The 19,512-nt window shown below is 43.9% G+C and overlaps 1 protein-coding gene across 9 annotated transcripts in view; it reads right to left on the bottom strand.

The window, feature by feature from the left end:
* Positions 1 to 2,752: 2,752 nt before the first annotated feature.
* The window catches only part of MOB3B (MOB kinase activator 3B), a 91,377-nt gene continuing 74,617 nt past the window's right edge, over positions 2,753 to 19,512 (bottom strand). For 7 of the 9 annotated variants that reach the window (XM_080572944.1, XM_080572945.1, XM_080572940.1 and 4 more), the window contains one exon: positions 9,598 to 18,245. In XM_080572944.1, the coding sequence (XP_080429070.1) occupies positions 18,174 to 18,245 (72 nt within the window). In that variant the 3' untranslated portion in view covers positions 9,598 to 18,173. Of the gene's footprint in view, positions 8,127 to 9,597; positions 18,246 to 19,512 lie in introns of those variants that run through there. The other 2 variants (XM_080572947.1, XM_080572948.1) reach the window with 1 other exon arrangement.

Here is a 19,512-nt window from a genome sequence, read left to right as displayed (position 1 = left end):
GAAAGGGGGGTGTCCCTGGAGCCTGACACACAAACACAGCTAAAAGAAGCGTGAGCTGGCAGGGCCAGCTCCTCGGGGCCAGTGTGTGCCAGCCGGTGGCACGGCGGCTCCCCAGCTGGCCCGGCTTATTGGGTCCTTGGCTGCCCGGGGCCTGGCCGGTGCCAGCTGCAGAAACTGTGCCAGTCGTGGAGCCCGCGGCTGCCCGGTGCTCAGTGCTCAAGCCACAGGGGCAGGAGGGAAGGCAGGGCCACCACGGGGGGGGTACCTCCCTCAGGGGAGGTGCAGAGACACTGCGGAGCTCTTGGCAGCAAGTATTTTTCTTTCTTTTTTTTTTTTTTTTTTTTAAATCCAGAGCCAATGTCAGCAAGCAGCACCAGTGTGGCTCTGTATTTGAGAGGACAAAAGAGATTCACCCAACCTGTAGCATTGCATGCATAGTAAGTGAGAAGTGGGACCTGGAATCTATCGCTGCTCTTACAGCCGGGGCTCTGCCTTCACGAGGCATCATGGAGTAGTCTTGTACCCACTTCTTGTCTCATAGCATGCAGACAGCGGCTTTATGACAAGCTATGTCATATATTATTGCCAGTCAATGTGAGCTCTTGATTACTGACCTGGGAATTGAGGGGAAAATTAAAAAAAAAAAAAAAAAAAAACACTTAGGGAAGAGGCACATTTTCCCTACTCCCCCAGGGCCAAGGTCAGCCAGAAATCCACTCCCTCATCCCCCATCTCAGCTCCCCTTGTTTCTGCCACACATTACACTCTGTTTTTTGTGCTAAACCAAACGCAGTGTCCCCATACAGCCACCTTACAGCAGACAGGTGTTCGACTTCTCCAAAAGATCTACGGAGTTGAGCACCGACACCCTCCTGGAGGGCCCAGCCTTCTCTCCCCATTGCTGTATCTATCCGGGGCTGCAAGGAAAATCTAGCGCAGGAGACGATAACAAAAGATGACCTGTTACTGTCATCTGCTAAGAACACCAGCTCTGCTTCCAAGGCTTCATGCATCAGCTTGAAAACTCACTGTAACAGCAGCAAGTTTGAGAAGGATAAATGCCATGCATTACATTTTCAAGGTTTTGTTGTTTTGTGGTTATTTATTTATTTATTTAAATCCCCAAAGAGTTTGTAAACTAATAAATGTCATTTCTCTCCTTGTGCTTGATCATGTTGTGACTACCTAAAAATTAAGCAAGCAGGCAGGTTAATTGGGCATGGCATTAACACAGTTTTATGCTGGCAAATGGGAGACCAGGTGACTTTTTCTTAGGCCTAATTGTGCAGATCTGACAGATGTGTGCTGCTGAAGCCACCTCAAGTGTGTGAAGTGTGAGAGTTACGAGACTGCATGGTTTGTGTGTTTCTCTGATCATTCACTAAGATAAACTCTCATCCAGTGAAGTCAAAAGCAGGTGATTCTCTCTTTCCATTAGCACAGCATAAATTGCAAATTCATTTATTTCAATAACCACTCATCGGCAGGAATCAGAACAGAACAATTTGTGAAAACGTCTGATTTCTACCTCCTGAGCCCAGGAGAGACCAAAAGACTGTGAGAGAAATGCACGCCATTGCAGCAAAAGGCTGCTAGACTGTGATGTAATTCTTCTTACAGCAGGAGAGTGGCTTGATTTACTGCTTCTGCAACGAGATGCCACCTCCCCTCCTAACCGCTGCCACTCCTTGTGTCGTATTTATTACTGAATGGTTGATAATTACATGGTGCATGGTTTTCAGGGACGTGAGCAACATGCGGCTTTTACTCTGCTGATAATGGTGCCATGCAAACACATGCACCCGGCGTGTGACACCTTCGGATTACCAGCCAATTAACTCAAATTGCTCTAAATTGCTGTGATCTATTAAATGCAACGCAAGGGCTCAAATCATGAGGTTCATCTGCCGCATGTGAGAACCACCTTTTCAATCATGCAGAGCTCTCTGTCTTCCATGGCATCTCCTGTTTGTTTTCCCTCGCTGCTGCTTTATGCTGGCCCTGGGAGCTGCACAGAGCAGTGCGTACAGCAGGGAAGGCCGAATCCTGCTTCGCCACCGCATTGTGCAGCAGCAGACAATGCCACGCCATCCCAGTGACAGCAGAAGACACAGCTGACCCAACTTCTCCAGTGTAAGAGGCAGCCAGCCTGCACTCTCCCCTGCTGCTTCACTCCTGCTCCTGCTACTGCAGCCCCAGAGGCCTTGGCCTTCTTTGCCGCTGGGGATGGTGGATGGGTCATGGTAAGCTTGGTGTCCACCAGGACCCCCAGGCCCTGCTCTGCCAGGCTGCTGCCCAGCTGGGTGGCCCCATCCTGTCCCGCGGTGCAGGGCTCTGCTTCTCCTTTTATTAAACTCCACAGGCCTCCTGTTTTCCAATTACTCCACCCATCCTAGCATCCTAACACTCATCTCCCCAAAGAGGAGCCCAAAGAGAGCTCCTCACCCCAAGTCTGGTTTCAGGTCTTCTCTTGTGGGCTGTCTCTGCCTATCCCAAAGCCACTACTGACCCCAGTTCCTTCTCCCTCGCCTCACTGCTCCCCTCCAGCTCCATAACTGACCCATGCCCAGCTCCTGCTCTCCCATCTCCCTGCAGCACCACAGGTGCCCCAACTCCGCTCCCCCTGCAGATATGCTCCCGTACAGCACACAGGCACATGAGTCTATCAAGAAATTTCACTCTGCAGCATGGAAAACACTGGCACTTTCCTTCCCAGAGAATTAAGATTCCAAACAACTTCACAACACTCCTGCAAGATTATGTTTCTTTTATTTGTGATATTTGGATTTTATAGCTTCATCTACCAGGATTGATTTGAAAAGCAGTCTTTCACGGTGTCCTTTTCTTTTAATGACTATAGCAGTTAGCGTTGGTCTCTCTTCTCACGCAGCTGAATCCCCATTTAACAACAAGCAGAACAAAAAGAGGCTAAGACACATCTGACATCATTAAAAAATATTCAAACACCAAACAGCACTGATGAAGAGGAAAAGGAATTAAGCACTTATTTGTTAGAAATATCCCCTTAAAAACAGCAAAAGAAAAGTACATATTCTGTGGGAATGCGTGGGGAGTGTACACGTACCTATTTACACACCGATACTTCCACATCAACATCCTCACCAAAACATACATGCACACGCACACACACGCAGACACACATTAGACTGGAAAAGTAATTATTTTTATTTTTGTTGTTTTTTTTTGTGTGTGTTGTTTACTTTTCCCCTGGGAGAATACTGTTGTATCTCTTTACTATATTGTATCTGTCTTTAAAACGGGAAAACTAATTAAAACAGAAAAGAAACAACTACTTTTAAGAGCTCAAGCTTATTTGATTAAAACCCTGAAAAACACTGCTTTTCTCGTTAGCATGAAATACAAGAAAAATCAAGGTTAATCATTTTGGATTTAAATGTGTACCGCTACCAGGTTCTTACTACTGATTTGGCTTACTTTGCCCTTGGAACTACTTGTGTAATTATTAAAAAATGCCTTTAATTTCTCCCAAGATATAGGAAAAAAATGTCTGATCACTGTCCACTTGTCTACATCTGATCCCCCAGTGTCATCCCCTTTCTAAAGGACTTGAAGCATGTCATATAGTAGCAAACATATTCCTGTTTTATACATAGTGCATCCTGTTTTGCAGTGCTTGAAGGCAGTTCCTGTCCTCTGCTTCTGCTCTTCTGAAGAGAAAATGGGAAACCAACCCATGGTGGTATCTCTTCAGAGAGCGTAGGTGAGAGCTATCCCTTCTGGAGGCAGAGGGAGGCGAGAAAGCTCATCTTCAACACAACATCATCCTTGGAGAGGTACAGAGAAAATTAAGAGGCAGAAGGTCAGCTCTAAGTCCTCACACCCAGGATATTTTCAGAAACCCCAAGAACATGTAGGAATGACAAGAAGCAGAAGGAATGGCCTTTTGTGGGTGGCTCCAGAACGTGTAATTTATTCAACCCAAGTGCAAAGGTGCGAAGACCCTGTTCCATATTTATGAGAGAAAGCAACTGGAGACCTTGGACCTTCATCTAGATCTCTCTGGCTGAGAGAAGGCCACCTTTAGCTGGAAACACCCTGGAATCCCCATTGGTAAGAGCAAAGACCTGAGAGGATATTGCTAACAACGACTTGGCTACTTGCTCCCCAGATACCAAGGGCACCTTTCCCCCCATGTCCTTCCCACACAGCCCTGGGAATTTTCCTGTGCATGATTGCTGCAAGGATGTTCAGCGTTCACCCCTTAGGTCTCTGCTTGTCTTCAGTAGTTGTCTGTAGGTCCCACCGAGTTACATTAACTGCTTGTCTCCTGTCTCCCTGCCCTGTTATTAACAAGTCAGGACAGTTGAACACCTTGTATGGTGCAAGCTTTGCTGCTTAGAGCTTGAGTTCTTGGCAAAAAGTCATTTCCAGAGGTACCCACCTTCTCTCAAATCCAATGGAAATCATCAATTTCACCGCTATCAGCAAAAAAAGCCCCCCAGTAGTCCCTGGGACTCCATCCTTCCTACAGCGCAGGAGAGGTTAAGATCTTTTTCAAGTTACGTTGTCACTGCAGTGTAGCACTAACCTATGTTCACACAAAGCAACAGTTCATTACAAAATCCCTTATTACAGAGACAAATCAATGAAGGCTATTAAGTCTATAATCACTGAAGGCAATTTTGGTATCACAGGAGCCTTTCACACTCTGAAGTAAAGCTGGCTGTGGCCTCAATCAATTAAAGTGATCCCAATTACATTGCCTTGAAGCTCAGCACTAACAACATCTCTTAAGGTAACTGCCAGACTCAAGAGATTTTTTTTTTTTTTTAGGCAGGAAAAAAAAAAGACCTAATTGAAAGACTGGAAAGGTGAGTAAAAGAAACAAAATAAAACCAAACCAAACAAAACAAAAAACATAATCCCAGAACCACATAAAATGCTGTTAAAACACAGGCTGGGGAATGGTTAGGAACACGTATAATTGGTAAGATCAAGCAGAAAGATTTTCTCAGTAGGCGAAATGAGTGCCTTTGCATACAATCACATTTAAGCTACGGCTCTCATAACATATCCTGAGGAATTGCATACATCGGGACCTGTGATTAACAACCAAAACAAGACTCTGGATGTGGCCCTGAGCAAATTGCTGCTGAAGCCGGAATCTGTCAGATCTGGATCCAACAGGGTGCGGCCCCTCTCCTCCAGGGGAGGAGGAAACAAGGGAACACGGCACTGCCATGCAGCGATGCCACCTTCTGGACATCATTCCTGCCAGGACATCAAATACTAGGCACAGGAAAGGGAGAGATGGCATGAGATGGTGAGCCCTTGGCCCAACACCTCTGCAGCAAAGGCAGGGCTTGTTGGGAGACAGCTGGGCAAAGGCCCAAGCCCGCCACGTGCAGGAAGTTTATTTCATCACCTGGCAAACTCCAGCCTGCCTCCTGGGTTCTCCGCGGTCTCTCCAGCAGCAGGCAGGTCTGAGATGCCCAGACATGAGCCTGCACTTAGCCTGGCACAGATGGGAAATGAGGAGGGTGCCAGGAAGCTGCTCCCCTGCCTCCTGCGCCAGGACTTGGGCCAGTGCCCGTCACCACACCACGGGTGCTGACTGCAATAGCTACAGGCTCATGGGGAAAATACAAGCTGGAGCAAAGCACCAGAGCGAGTAACCAAACCGAGCATGTCCTGTGGCTGGTTCAGCTCCTGGGCTGAAAGGGCTTTTCAGTGAGACTCACAGGAATTTTGTCCAGGTCCAACACAAGTCCCTCAGAAGTCCTTCCACTCTGCGTTTCCCTCCTTTGCCTCGCAACACATGCTTCACCACAGAAGAGAACACAAGGGTTTAGGAAACTGAAAGACTGTGTTAGAAGAAGGAAAATATTCCAGCAGTTTTGCAAACACACTGAGATTAATACATTTACAAGAAGATTATTAAAAGTAATTAAAAGCAACTAGGAGCAAACTCTGCTGTGTTTTCAGACTGCACTACAGCAATTAGACTGAAGACAGCACATGGTAGGTAGCACAACAGAATGAAGAGCAGATTATTTTATGCATAAAATACTATCTTTTTCAATTTATGTAGTGGCTCTGATCTTTTCATTAGTCTTTAGCACAGAGCATGGCAGTGCTGCCCAGCCATAGGATCACTAGATGGGACTGACTGCAGTGAAGTTCAGGCGCAGTAGGGCAGTGACCGTGCTCTTCGCAGCAGGGTAGGAGAAACCCTGCCACATGTAACTGATGTTGTAACTCCAGGTGGTCCTCATCCACACGTCCTGTGAAGCCTTCTTCCACAGTCACATTTATCCTCCGTCATTAAAATGAAGCAGATAAGCTCAGCAGTAGCTACGGCAGTGAATTCCACAAGCTAGTTTTATCCCGCAAGAGCGCCAGCACCCCAGAAATTATATGTGTATTGCAGTCCCTAGAGAATTAACCTGATTGCAAAGACCACTGAAGGAGGTAGGACGCTCCAGCCCACTCCCTTGAAAGCAAAGGACAATGCTCCTTGTGTTGTCCTAAAGATGCAGAAGTGTCTCCACCTAGCTACATGGGATGTTCACAGACAAAGGCCCTTTGTCCCAGCAAGGATGTGATCACCAACACTTACAAGATCTGTTTTAAGCAAGCAAGTGGATCAGAATACACCACAACATGAGCTAGCAAAGGGTTGCTGTTATGCTTAATTTCTGCTACACCCCTATTTCAAATGTCCCAGACACTGGATGTTTTACAAGATCTACTTCTGAAAATGCCTCAGAAGAAATAAACAAAACCAACACACTTGAGGGGAAGGCAGCAACAGGGTTCAGCACTCATCAAGGAAGAGTAATCTCTCACTATAACAAAAATGTGCAAAATGCATTAGAAGGCACAGAATACATAGGTGTGTTCCACTTGATCCCCATTTATTCAGCTAAATCTCTCCTGCGATCTGTTAAGGATTGCTTAAAAAAAAAAAAAAAAAAAGCCTTTTATTGGGCATATTTACATAGAAGACTGGATTTACTGCAATGTAGCCTTCCAGGCTGTCCACCAATGTGTTATTAAGTTGGACTGGGAAGTGCAGAAAAAAAATGTGAATTACTCCAGTGGGGAAAGGAGCCACACAGTTGGACACTGTTTAGACGCAACAGAGATTTTCATTCAGTCCCTCCTGCCCTGACTGTTATATTACTCATCTTTACTGTATCTTTATCTCCTGGTTACCAAAATTAAATTTATTTCTCCCTGAAAAGATAAAACTTTAAGGTGAATGGGTGGGGTCCTTTCTCTAAGGGGATAGGAGGACATCAATTACAGGACAGATCAGTGTACTTCATAGGGTATTTTATGAAAACACTGACTACTGAATTGCTTTTTTATGTAATGCAGCAACACCAATCAGATTTCCTGTCCATCACAGTAAGAATTCAAAGGCAAGACATCAACACTGCAGTGCTGTATCTGGATTCCTACTCATGTAGCTGGGATCAGAGGCTGCCCCTCTGTCACCCCACTATGAGTCACACTCAAGCACAAACCATCTGATCAGCAAACGGACGGGGCTGGAAAGTCACGGCTCGCTGGAATTTGGGAATGGTGGCCAAGCCTTGGGTGGTGGTGAAGGGAGGAAGACATGAAAGGATGTGAGTCTTCTGTGATTCCAGGCTGCCGTGATATTCTGCCGTGCTTACGAAACAAAGCACATACCAAGGAACAAAAGAAAAAGAAAACAACATTGCAGCTAATAATAGTCTTGTTTTAAAACAATGAATCTGGAGGTCAGCCCAGGGGCCCAAATTTCAGTAAAGCTTTAGCAGCAGGAAGATGGCCTGTCACCATTCATGGCTGAAGAGGTTCTTATTCCTAACATAGGAGCTAAAACTAATATGAAGTTGATTCTTCTTTTTCTCACTAACCCATGTTGCTCAGATGAGGTTCTAGCAGCATATTCAGGGTTAAGCACACGGACAGCAGTGGGAAGCTTTTGTGAAAGTAACTGTGGTTCCCAACTTCTCAGCTTTCCTGGATTAACAAGCAGGTTCATTCTGTGAGGGCTGTCATGTTCTTGAACTCTGCAGCAAGACGAAAATTGGACTTTGCTTTTCTTCAGTGGGTGTTTTTTAGTGACACATCCTGGTTGTCATCTCTTTCTGTAAAACAAGAAGGGGGATTAAATAGCAAAGGGCATTTGTTGTAAAGTATGCATATTCCTCTTCCCAATTACCATTTCGACATCTGTGCAAACTCACCTAGTTTTATATGCCACCATCCTTCTGCTCCTCTCTGTCACTTTCAAGGACAATGAATGTAATTGGCAATTAGCGTGCTGCATTCTGTCACTGTTGACAGCTTTAATACCTCACTAATTCCCTAGCCCTGCAATATAAATGGTGCTGCATCCCACACAAAAGGAATAAATCATCTGAAAACGTACTCCGAGGTAGAAAACTTCTAACTTAATGTCAGAAAAAGGATTCCAACTGTTGTCACTGCACCTGCAGCCAACAGGAAACGTGGAGATACATTTTTACCTAATAATTTCTGCCTGCACATGGACACACAGGGCAAGGCTCTTCCAGGACTCGACCAGAGCTGTGGAATTTGACTATGATGGCATCTGGAAGTATTCAGACTGCATTAGGAACTGGGGCCTGGGATCCACGATAGGATTTTATTTGATTTGACTTATTTACGGGCATTTTGATGCACACTGTCTGCTAGCTGACTATCCTATTCTATACAATCCTTCACGCTGGTCAGCAGAAATGCTGGAAAGAAGTATCAGATGGATCTGTTCTCTTCTAACTTCCTGTCAGAATTTGGAGGTGAAAATGTGTCTTGCTCTGAACAAAGGTCAAGTCTTCTGTGGGAACAGGGGCATGTTAAGATCAAAAGTCCGTTATTTTGTATGGGTTTTGGCAAAAGATGTAGGAATAAGGAAAGAAGCCCCAGATCTGAGGTCAGGCTTGAAGGGCTGAAGCACCTACGGGTCAGCGGGGCCATGCAGATTGTACCTTTGGCTCCTCTTTCACTGTGTCTCTAGACCTGTACAGCATTTCCTATGGAAAATCTATTTAGATTTACCAAGTTGGCAGAAGTTTCTAAAAATCTTAGCTTGCTTGAATAACTTGTTATTTATATCAGAATCGAATGTAAAGGCCTTCTTGTGTGGGAATAGAAATGTTGTTTTTGCAGTGTTACATTGTATAGAAGGAAGGAATGTGGTATTGAGATATGCTTACAGTGATAAGAAAGCTCAGCAGGTGTCCTCCTAAAATGCAGACAACCAGACTCCTTAGAGCAATCAGGTGAAAATCACTATGTTAAGTCAAGCCAGATAAGGGGAGAAAACATTACCATCTCAAAAACAGGCCGGCAACTGAAGGCCAGGCATTGTCTGTGAAGCATCAGGTAGATTGTGAACCTGGATTACCCACTCCAGTGGGGAAACAGGGGAGGGTCCTGTCATCAACAAGTATATAAACTGTGTTTTTGGAACTAGTAGGTGCGCTCTCCTGCTTGTGGGGCGCCCGCCATTGCAATCGCGAATAAATTACTACTTCACTGAGATCCTCGCCTGAGCCTAAGTTATTGGCTACGGAGTGTTTCTCACAATTGGCAGTCTCTGGGCATAGCAGAAAGTTTATTACTTAAAAAATGGAATTGTAGGATTTCTTTCCCCTTCCAGAGTTTTAATTGGTTTTTATTTCTGGTTGTTTCATGGACTATCTTACATCACCTGTTATTTTGCTGTCATGCAGGTAACAGAATGGGATATTGTCATTTGCAGCTGCTATAAAGACAATGCAACTAGTACAGCGATTTATAGAGTAATCTGTAATACCCACAGTGATCCACACAGTAATCCAAACGGGTACTTGATTCTCCCTCTCATTTGTTAAAGGTGACAAAGGCAAATTGGCTGTCCCCTTTTCATGTTAGGTGTTGGATGTGCTCTGCCACCCGGGAGTTTTGGTGGCACGGCAGTGTCCCCAGGGGTGTATTTGCCAGCCGGGACCCGCAGTGTGTCTCTGTGCTCCCAGCTGCCTCCACGCGGTGGTGCCAGGCTTTCTGCTATGGCTCGGGGAAGGACTGCCGCTCGCGCAGCATCTTCTGCAGGAAAATCTTTTATTTCCCCTGTCTGAAGATAGTCTGTGTGATGCAGCACCACCGCTCCTTGCTGCAGCTGCTGCCCAGCATCTGCTTGTGGGCAGGCAGCAGCATCTATCTCTGCGAAAGCAGCAGGACGATAAAGCAGTACCAGGGTCACTGTAAAAAACCTGGCCATGCTCCTTCGGGAACAGTGGGAGGCAGGCTCCCCCTCTCAATGGAATAATAAAACATTGTAAGCAACTCATTCAACACGCAAAATGCATTTCCACTCCTAAATAAAAAAGTAGCGTCGGAGGTAGGAGATGAGACGTGGGTAAATGTATCCAGGCAAAGGGAAGAGCAGGAGCCTGGGTTATCTCTAAACCAGCTTTAAAACAGCTTTAAACCAGCTTGCTATGTGAGTGTCTGAAATGTTTCAGCACCAATAAATTGCCCCTCCGAGTTTCACTGCCCGGGTGTTGTAACCCATGAAGCTACGATGCCACTCTGAGCTCTGCAGTTGGGACAGAAATTATCTCTTACAGTAACACAAGTTCTGCCCATGCCTGTCCCTCCCTTCACTTCTGTGATGTTGCTTGGTTATACAATCACACTCATGGTCCCCTACGTCCACCGTTGTCCCCCAACTACTATTTCCCCCACCCACCCCGTCACAACAACACTGCTGCAGAAGGCTTTGCAAGTTTTCTCCTGGCTTCTGCTTAAAGGGTCTTCAAAGTTACAAGTCAGAAAATCCTTGAAACCTACAGAGTATCATTATCTCTTATAGAAACCTCTTCTATATTGACCTAGATTGTCATAGGTAAATGAAGGACACAGAAATATACAAACACGGTCACACTGCATTCCCGTACATATGTGCACGTTTCTACTTATTTCAGACAATGAGCTGAAAATGCTTTAAAAAATAAAAAAAGAAAGAAAACCTGTGACCCTATGAACAGTAAGTTGGTCAATGCTTTGTGAGAGTGACCTACTTCTAGCTGTTTTTTTCCTTACAGGAATTTACAAAAGGGAAAGAAAATGCTGGGTTTTGTTTGTTTGTTTGTTTGTTTGTTTGTTTTTCAGAAAGACTGATATAATTATGAAGCCAGCAAAGGGCAAATTAGCCTCAGCCAAAATTCTGGTGCAAAGAGAGGCGAGGTGGTGCCCGGCTGCGGAGCCTTTCACGGAGCAAACCTGGTGCTGGGACCTCTTGCAGCCAGAGACTGTAGCAGACAGCCTCTCCCTTGGCACAGAGGCTGCACCAAAATCTCCCATGGAATTTGGAGGTACCAGGGAGACCGACACAGCCCCATGCCAGTTAAATCAGCTATGTCCCTCGCAAACTTCACCAGAGATGTGGCTCCTCAGCTGTCCTGGTGGTGCGCAGCAGAGATGGGCACTGCCTTCAGCACGAGCTCAAGGCTCTTCTCCAGGTCTTCTCCAGAGCTTCTTGAGTCTTTCTAGCTCTGTGCTTCTCTGACACCTAACAGTTCGTTTTAATTGGGGAAAAGCTCAGAGGTACGCTCTTGGCTAACAATTCCCCATCAAAAGCATGTTAAGAGTACTTCCCAAACTGGGAAAAGGGCAACTGGTTGTGGTCTGCCTGCAGACTGAACGTGCTGAATGCCTGGCAGACACTACAGGGACAGCCAGCCCCACTGGAGGATGAAACGTCCAGGCTAGGCAGCAAGTTGGAGAATCAGGCCCAGAGACACGGACAGGCACACGCAGGCATTTTTAAAGGTATTTAAAACTTTCAAAGTCTGCCTGTACTGACCAAACACCCAGAACAAGACTAACAGAAAGCTCCACACCTGAGCTTGTGAAAACAGATGCAATTCCCTTTCAAAATCCATCACCAGAAATTCCAGAGTATTACTCTGTACCATTTCATTCAGCCTCGTTCCTTTTCCCAGTTTTGGGCCACACAACTAACTCAAAAAACAAAGGCAGAAATGAGTGGTGTTTTCAAAGCTAAAATACAAAGCAGATATTAAAGCTTTGACCCAATCTGTGAGATGACTATGCCCAGAGACCAGCCACTAAGGAGAATTTATCACTAAATTACTAACTTCTAGGTAACTGAAAGAGAAGTAATTTCCTATTTGTTGTCAAGACCTTAAAATACTCTCATCTGATGGGGTTACCCTAAGAAATGACTGTAAATACCAGAAGCCTGCCTGCCTCCTTGCTATTTGTGCTTTCACAGACCCATGCTTCCCTTACTACTTTTCAGAAAGTTTCAAAACAAGAAAAAAAAAATCTTTTCCAACAAGATTTCCCGGAAGAAAGGAAAAAGACGACACACATCCTTTATCTCTGGTGGATGTCTGATCCTCCCCCCTCACCCCTACCCTAATAAGTATGAAAGATGCATTCAGCATTTAGATCTATACCCAATTATTTTAACTTCTGCTCCCCAGTTCACCTGCAAATTAAGTGAAGAGGGGATGGAAAAAATCCATCTGCCACCTGACAGAGTTCATGAGCAGCTGAAGAAATCTCTTCTCAGTGGGACAAACCTACCTGTGGGGACACACTGAACAAACCTGAATGGGCTACATGAAGATGGGTTCCCCACCAAAAAATGATGTTCTTCTATGAAAATGGTGTTGCTACGCATGTAAGAGTCAGAATTGGAGTAGCCAAAATGTAAGGCGTAAAAAACCAGACGTCACCCCAGCACAAGCATTTAATGGAAGCAAGGGGGATCCACAGTCTGCAAAAGCTGATGGGAGAGCGGGTGAATTCACACACGTGAACAGCATGAACAACATCACCCTGTGAGGATGCCACTGGTGCGCTAATTGCCCTCACTGAAACGAGCACGGATCATGACTTCTGCCACTTTTGCTGTTGTGGTTTTCCCCACGAAGATTTCAACAACTGACAAACCACCATCGTGCAGACAAAGGTCTCAGTATCCTGGTCACAAAGGAGGCTGTTTGCTGGGAGTAACGCAGATCACGCGCTCTAAGATCCAGCGTTGCACAACTGATCTATATTCAGACAGCTAATTAACCCGGATAGGAATGCTAAAGCCATATTTGTAACAAGTTATTTACAAAACTCCTTTTTTCTTGGCATTTTTAGAGTCATGCCTTGAATCTTCATTTACAAATTGTTTTCTCCAAAGTTATTTTACAGTTTTTTTAGTTGCCACTGTCTCTGCATACCAACAGAAAAAAAATGACAGGCCGGTAATTGCTATCCAACAGGCAAATTGATTATTTGGGTATTTCCTTTGTTAGAACTTCTTTTCCTTGAATGAGTCTCAATTATGATGATGTTTAGGACTAGGTTAATCCCTCCCACAATCTGCTTGGTTCCAGGGTCGCTATTTCAAAGCTAAGCATGGCCTGATGATAATCCTCGTGGATCACTCCTGAATTTGTACAGCAGCGTTTGCAGGACACAGATAATATTCCTGTCTGCAAATGTAATCCCTTATCACTGGTGACAAAGGCACTTTATCAACCGACTGCAAGTGGCAACAGGACTAGGAAACTGCACCGAGAAATGCACCTGTCAGTAGGGTTCGGTTCAGGCAGCCAATACACACAACGTGCACTTAGGTGACTGACTTGCTTAAATAACTCTTGTTCCCAGGATGTGCCTTCACCTCCTGCATGTTTGTTTCCTCTGTAACAATGGAACAAACCTCCTTCTGCGGCTGGTTTTTGTGTATCTTTCCCTTGGCACTGAGGTCATGCAGGCTGAGCAAGCAAATGGTAACACTATCTTTAGTATAAAAGTTTGCAGAATTATTTTTCAGAACACACCAGTTCTCTACTATAACCTACAATATGGTAGGTATTTCACATAAATCATTTTGTATGCTAACAGATCTATTACAATGGCACAATAAACACATTTTCCCATTTTCTTCAACTTTTTACAATTATAGATGGAAAAACCTATTTGATCCAATTCTGGACAGTTTTGCCACCGTCTGGTTCTACCTGCAGTTATTCCCCACAGTTTCCCTGTGGTGGGGTGTGACCTGCAACCCTGCCTCCCATCTGCGACAGGGCACCAGAAGGGGCCAAGGAAGGTGCCCAGCTGCGGTTCCAACCCAGCAATCCTGGCTCTGATTCAGCCAACAACTTAAACACGGGCCTAAATCCACGGGCAGGAAGCTCACATGTGAGCAGAGTAGAGGGGATGCTTATCTATCCATTATCAAAGACAGAGTTTCAGGTTTCCTTTTCATATCATACCTGATCTGGAGTGCCAAATAATTATGGAAAGGATTTTTTGACCGTCATACCTCTTCTACTATGGCAATATCGTGGGAGTTTCTGGTAACACAAAAGTGAAGGAAGAACTGCAGAAGTACCAAATGGATGCTACTGATTGTTATTTTCTCCTCTAATGTTTTGTAGGACTGAACACAGTTGGAAGACCAAGCTCCTTTGAAGTTTCCTGTTCTCACTTTATCCTAGACTGTTAACCCTAACTCTTTTAATCTGGTATTAATAAATCTCTTTGAAGTACAAACGCGTTGTTGTTTATCACAAAACAGGAACTGTGGGCTAATTTGGAGAAGCCCTTTTTATTCAACAGCCTATAATTTACGTTCATTAGCTAAACTTTAAAACAGGATTCATGCAGTGTCTCACCAGCGAAAGAAACATATATTTATGTAACCGCAAAATAGACAGAACTGTGTCAGAGCACGAGATGGCACAATGGCTAATGCGAAGCACCAAACAGAACCACACCAAAACCTCCGGTGAATCACTGACACGCAGAAAACTGTCAGTAGGATTGCCCTTCAGCCTTCCTGTTCTTAGTGCTGTACGTTTGGATTCAGTGTAAGCAAAGCAGCTGAGGTGATAAAAATAGTCATTAAAAACACGCATGCCAGAAAGGATCTACTCAAAAACTCTGGCACTGCAGGGCATCTTGTGACTTTGCTGTTTTCGAGCACCACAGTTGAGGATTCTATTTTTCAGCAACGTTAAGTCCTGATGTTCTCATCCGTTTCAGTAATTTCTTGCAGGAAGTGGAGGAGATGAGGAACAAATATGGCATTTCTTCAGATATCACTTATGTCTTTTTCATTTAAAGATCAGATTCATTTGTTGAGAAATTCTGGCAATTTGTACAGGGTAAAAGAAATCCTGCTGCATATTATCACCATATCTTGTTGAAATGGAAAAAAGGGACTGGCAGCAGGGAATGCTTGGTTTCTTTGTCTTTTGTTATTCTTTTTTTTTAAGGAAAAAAAAGATACTGATGGCTAGTTAGAAGCAGTGACATGCCTTGCCTGAATAGGGACTCTTACTACAGCAAACAGCTGGAGAAAATAAAAAGAAAAAACAGAAGGAAAGAAAGAAATGCCTACTTTAAAGCTGACTTAGCTACTATTTATTTATTTCTGGATAATATCCAGACAAGTAGTAAGTCAGCCTACTGCTCTGAAATGAGTGACAGAATTTATAACAACCATGAGCAAGAACCTCTCAGGGAAAACTACTATGAATTTATACAATAAAACTGACACACAAGTACCTGAGTTATGAACATTTTTAGAACAGCTGTATGCCTGCATTATGTACACAGATAGAACCAGTGAGCACACACACAGCCTCTGACCCCGTTACCCGTACACACATGCATACGAGGCATTTGTTCTGCATCTGCTGGCACACCAGGCTGTTGAAGGCACTTTTCTACAGGGTGCATCGTAGATACTTAGTAGGTGAATTTTGTTTGAAGGGACGCTGATGGTCAATTCCATCTAGCAGAAGGCGTGGCATGCAATTTTGTGGGAGGGCAGACGTCGGAGGAGGGACGGGAAGGTTGGGTGCCTGTTTGTCCATTAGGACAATTTCTTGTTACTGCAGCAGTACTGCATGCAGTAAGAGGGTTTCCTGCTTTCCCTTTGGATGTCCCAATGCCAATGCGCCAGGAGAGCAGAAAGAAATGTTTTTCACACGGAAGCTTCACTGGTAGATTTCAGAGTCATAAACTGTTCATGACAGATCAATTAGAGAGTGACCAGCTATTCTTCTGGAGCACCACCTATGGCTCTGAACAAGATTAAACCTTATGGGTTCCCTGCCTAAAGCTTAAGCCATCTGGACAGAATACAAAACACACTGGAAAGTCTACAAGGATAAAAAAACAAAGATACCTTTAAAACAATGTGCTAATATTCTTATTGTCTTGCTCCTTTAAGTGCTGTAGAACGGGACAATTCAGAAGGATCCAAAGGGCTGTACTTCAGTAGTAATGAACAGCAATATAAAAACAGAATTGGGTAGCTATGAAGGATAGTGGCAACAAAAACACAGTGACTTAATGAAATTAGTTCTTTGCTTTCAAGCTCAAACTCTCCTTTGCTGACTGTCAGATCATTTATATGTCAGGGTTTGAAACTGCTTATTTCACAGTCCATTGATTTATGGGTGCCAACGTTGCTTTCACGAAGGCTGGATGTATATATGGAGAAAACGGTCTGGAAAAGTACAAATTCCAATTTCACCACAAACATAAAAAATAGCCAAGCAGAAAAAGCAATGATTTGGAAAAAAAAAAATAAAAAAGGGTGAATTAAGAAAGGTATAATTCTGTTTTAAAATCTATGCTTGAAAAATGTATCTGCAGTAGAAGCCTCCTTTAATCATCCTGTTTAACTCAGCCGTGTTTCACCTGAACGTGCCCTTGTCGAAATGCCAGTAGTTTGCCATGTTTTGTTAAGCCTGCTACCGCTGTTTTTTCCACTGTAAGCTCTGGAGGTGGCTATTGCCAGATGGGCCATGTTTACAGTATTTCTATAACATCTACGGCATTTCTGGCAATGAACTGCCTGATGAATAAACATTTTCTTTTTTTTGTGGGAGACAAAGAGGCAGCAAAACTGCTAATTATTTTGTGAAAAGATGTACTGTTTGCAGTAAACTGGATGTCTAGCTGCGGCTGCTTGGGCTTCATGAACAGTAGTGACAGATTTGGGGACTGATTCTTATGCCTTGCTGTACCTACCCCTGGCAAAGCAAAAAGTAAAAACGAGAAATTCACAGTGTTCGCCTGAACACCATTTGCTTCGAGTACTGCTAAATAGCTCATCCTGAAGCAGGGTGAAGGAAGTTGGTTGACTTCTGTGTGATTCCTTCAGCCAGTGGCTGCACCGGCACAAGCAGCTGCTGCAAGCCCAAGCTGCCACGTTAAGGTGGGGATGTTCACTTGTCCAGCACGCAGGGAAAGGACTACATTTTTGGCTGTGCTTGTGCTGCCATGAAGGTGACAGTCATACCATTACGTTTTCCCCTGGCTCCATGTTTTCACCATGTGCCTTGTGCTGATACAAGGCTGTGTGCAACTGCTCCAGAAAGCATCCTGGCAAAAACATCAGTTTTGGCTGAACTGGTGGTGTTCAGCTCATCAGTCCTTGGGTCTGATGATGGTAACGCAAAGGCTCGCTCTGACGCAGGGAATAGGTAGCTTAGGTGATAGGAAGGGCAGGACCACCTTTTCCAGTTTCAGGCTGCGCTTATTGTGGCATAAGATGACTGTGAAACCATACCTTAAGTGATTTTTTTAAAATAGATTAAAGAAAATATTGGATGAAAGACCTGGAGGTGGAAATACTGCCTACTCACAACAATGCCACACATACAGCAGGCATTTTTCACATCCCAGCTGTATACAAAAATAACTCTTCCTTTTCCCTGCGTCACTTTTGGCCATTCTGCTAAATGTGTGCACAAACCTGTCTATGGAGTACAGAAGCATAAAAACCAGCACATTGTGTAGTACTGGTGTTGGTGACAAAGCAGCACATGAAAATACCACCCAAGACTGTAGGGCTACAATTTTCCTCTGAATTTTGTGGGAAGATATCAAATAATCCCACTGACTGAGAAGAAAGTGCCCCAGATTTACGTCAGTGTAATCAGGACAGCAACTTGGCTCTGAAGCATAAAATGTGGGAAGGTAGAGCTATTACACAAACCTCACTGTGAAATTTCCTGAATGAATTTTAACTTTGAAATCCTACTGTCACTCAGACCATGATGGGTTTTTGCAATTAACATACAGGGGGGAAAAAATACAAAGCCTGAACACAGTTTAATGCTTAGGTTGATGTATTAAACACTCATTTCTTTACTTGCTAGACTGCTTGGACAAACATTAGAAGTTCCATTGAGAAAGGAAGTTTCCTAGAGAGATAAACAAACAAACAAACAAAAAACATGTAAGTGTTTACTTTTAAGCGACTCCTAATACTGGATGAAAATGTTATCAGAAGCCAATCACGCCACAAGGTCAATGGAAGATTTTACATTCAGAATTATAGAGAATAAGGAAAGAAGACCTTATTATCTTTGTTTATTCTGCAAATGAACTCCATCCCCATGGAGTCAATTACCAGTTTGTCCATTTTTATGCATGCAGCTCCACTGACTGCCACCACTTCCAACCCCCAAATTATCTATTTGCTTCCATAGCTGATTGTCTCCACATCAAAATTAAATCAGTATTTTAACAGTTATCATAACAACATGCTTAAGTAAAACCCTTCTCTGTTTTTCTCCATCCAAACGTAGTTATTACTTTCTGTTCTCATAAAACAAAATGTTTACCAAAACACTACTTCTGAGAGAAAGGTCAAAGTTTTCAAGGGATGGGAATTATAAAAAAAAAGATTTCTAGAGTATGAGTAAAGCAGATGGCCACATTCTTCTGTCTTTTATCCCTGTCCTCAGAGGGGAATTTCACTGCAATCAATAGTTTTCAAAGTTGCGTAGGAATCTGCTGGGAATCTGACTGGTTTGCTATGTATTTTTGGATATTTCTGAAAGAGCATAAAAGATACTCCCTGCTCTGTAAGAGGACGCTGTGTTGGTTAAACATAAAAATGTACAAAACTGGCATATGCTGGTATCTCTATCTGTCTGGCCAATAGATGTGTGCATTTGACAACTCCTGGTAACTGAGAGAGAAGCAAATGTACTCAAACCACATGAACCCTTCCATCATATTTGCCAGCGTTTGACCCCCTTGCTCATCACTTCCCACAGTTCTTTGGCACCAGATGAACCCCTGACCTGCCCACGGTTCTGAAATGTACATGTTTTTGCCACCTAGATTTGTTATTAGAACACAAGTTTCAAAGTACGTATCGAATACACAGGCCCTGCACAGATTTCCAGGCCCTCTATGACCTTCCTCAAACTTGCACAGCAAGAAGACCAAATAACAATTTTTTTTTAGAGATGTACCTTAAGGTTATGCTAACCAGTAATGCTCAGTAGTGAGAGAGATAGGTCCACACCTCCCACAAGGAAAAAAAGAGGTGTCTTAAGAACCTTGCTCCTTTGAATGAATTTACACTATGCTCAGATCTTTAAATTTAACACTGAAATCTCACCATGTTTTGGGGTGTACTTTTTAATTTAATCTAACTCTGACAAGCACAAGGCATAC

The sequence above is a fragment of the Anser brachyrhynchus genome (genome assembly GCF_964034855.1).
Source record: "Anser brachyrhynchus genome assembly, chromosome: Z".
Classification (NCBI taxonomy): domain Eukaryota; kingdom Metazoa; phylum Chordata; class Aves; order Anseriformes; family Anatidae; genus Anser; species Anser brachyrhynchus.
This window is presented reverse-complemented; position numbering and strand designations above follow the sequence as displayed.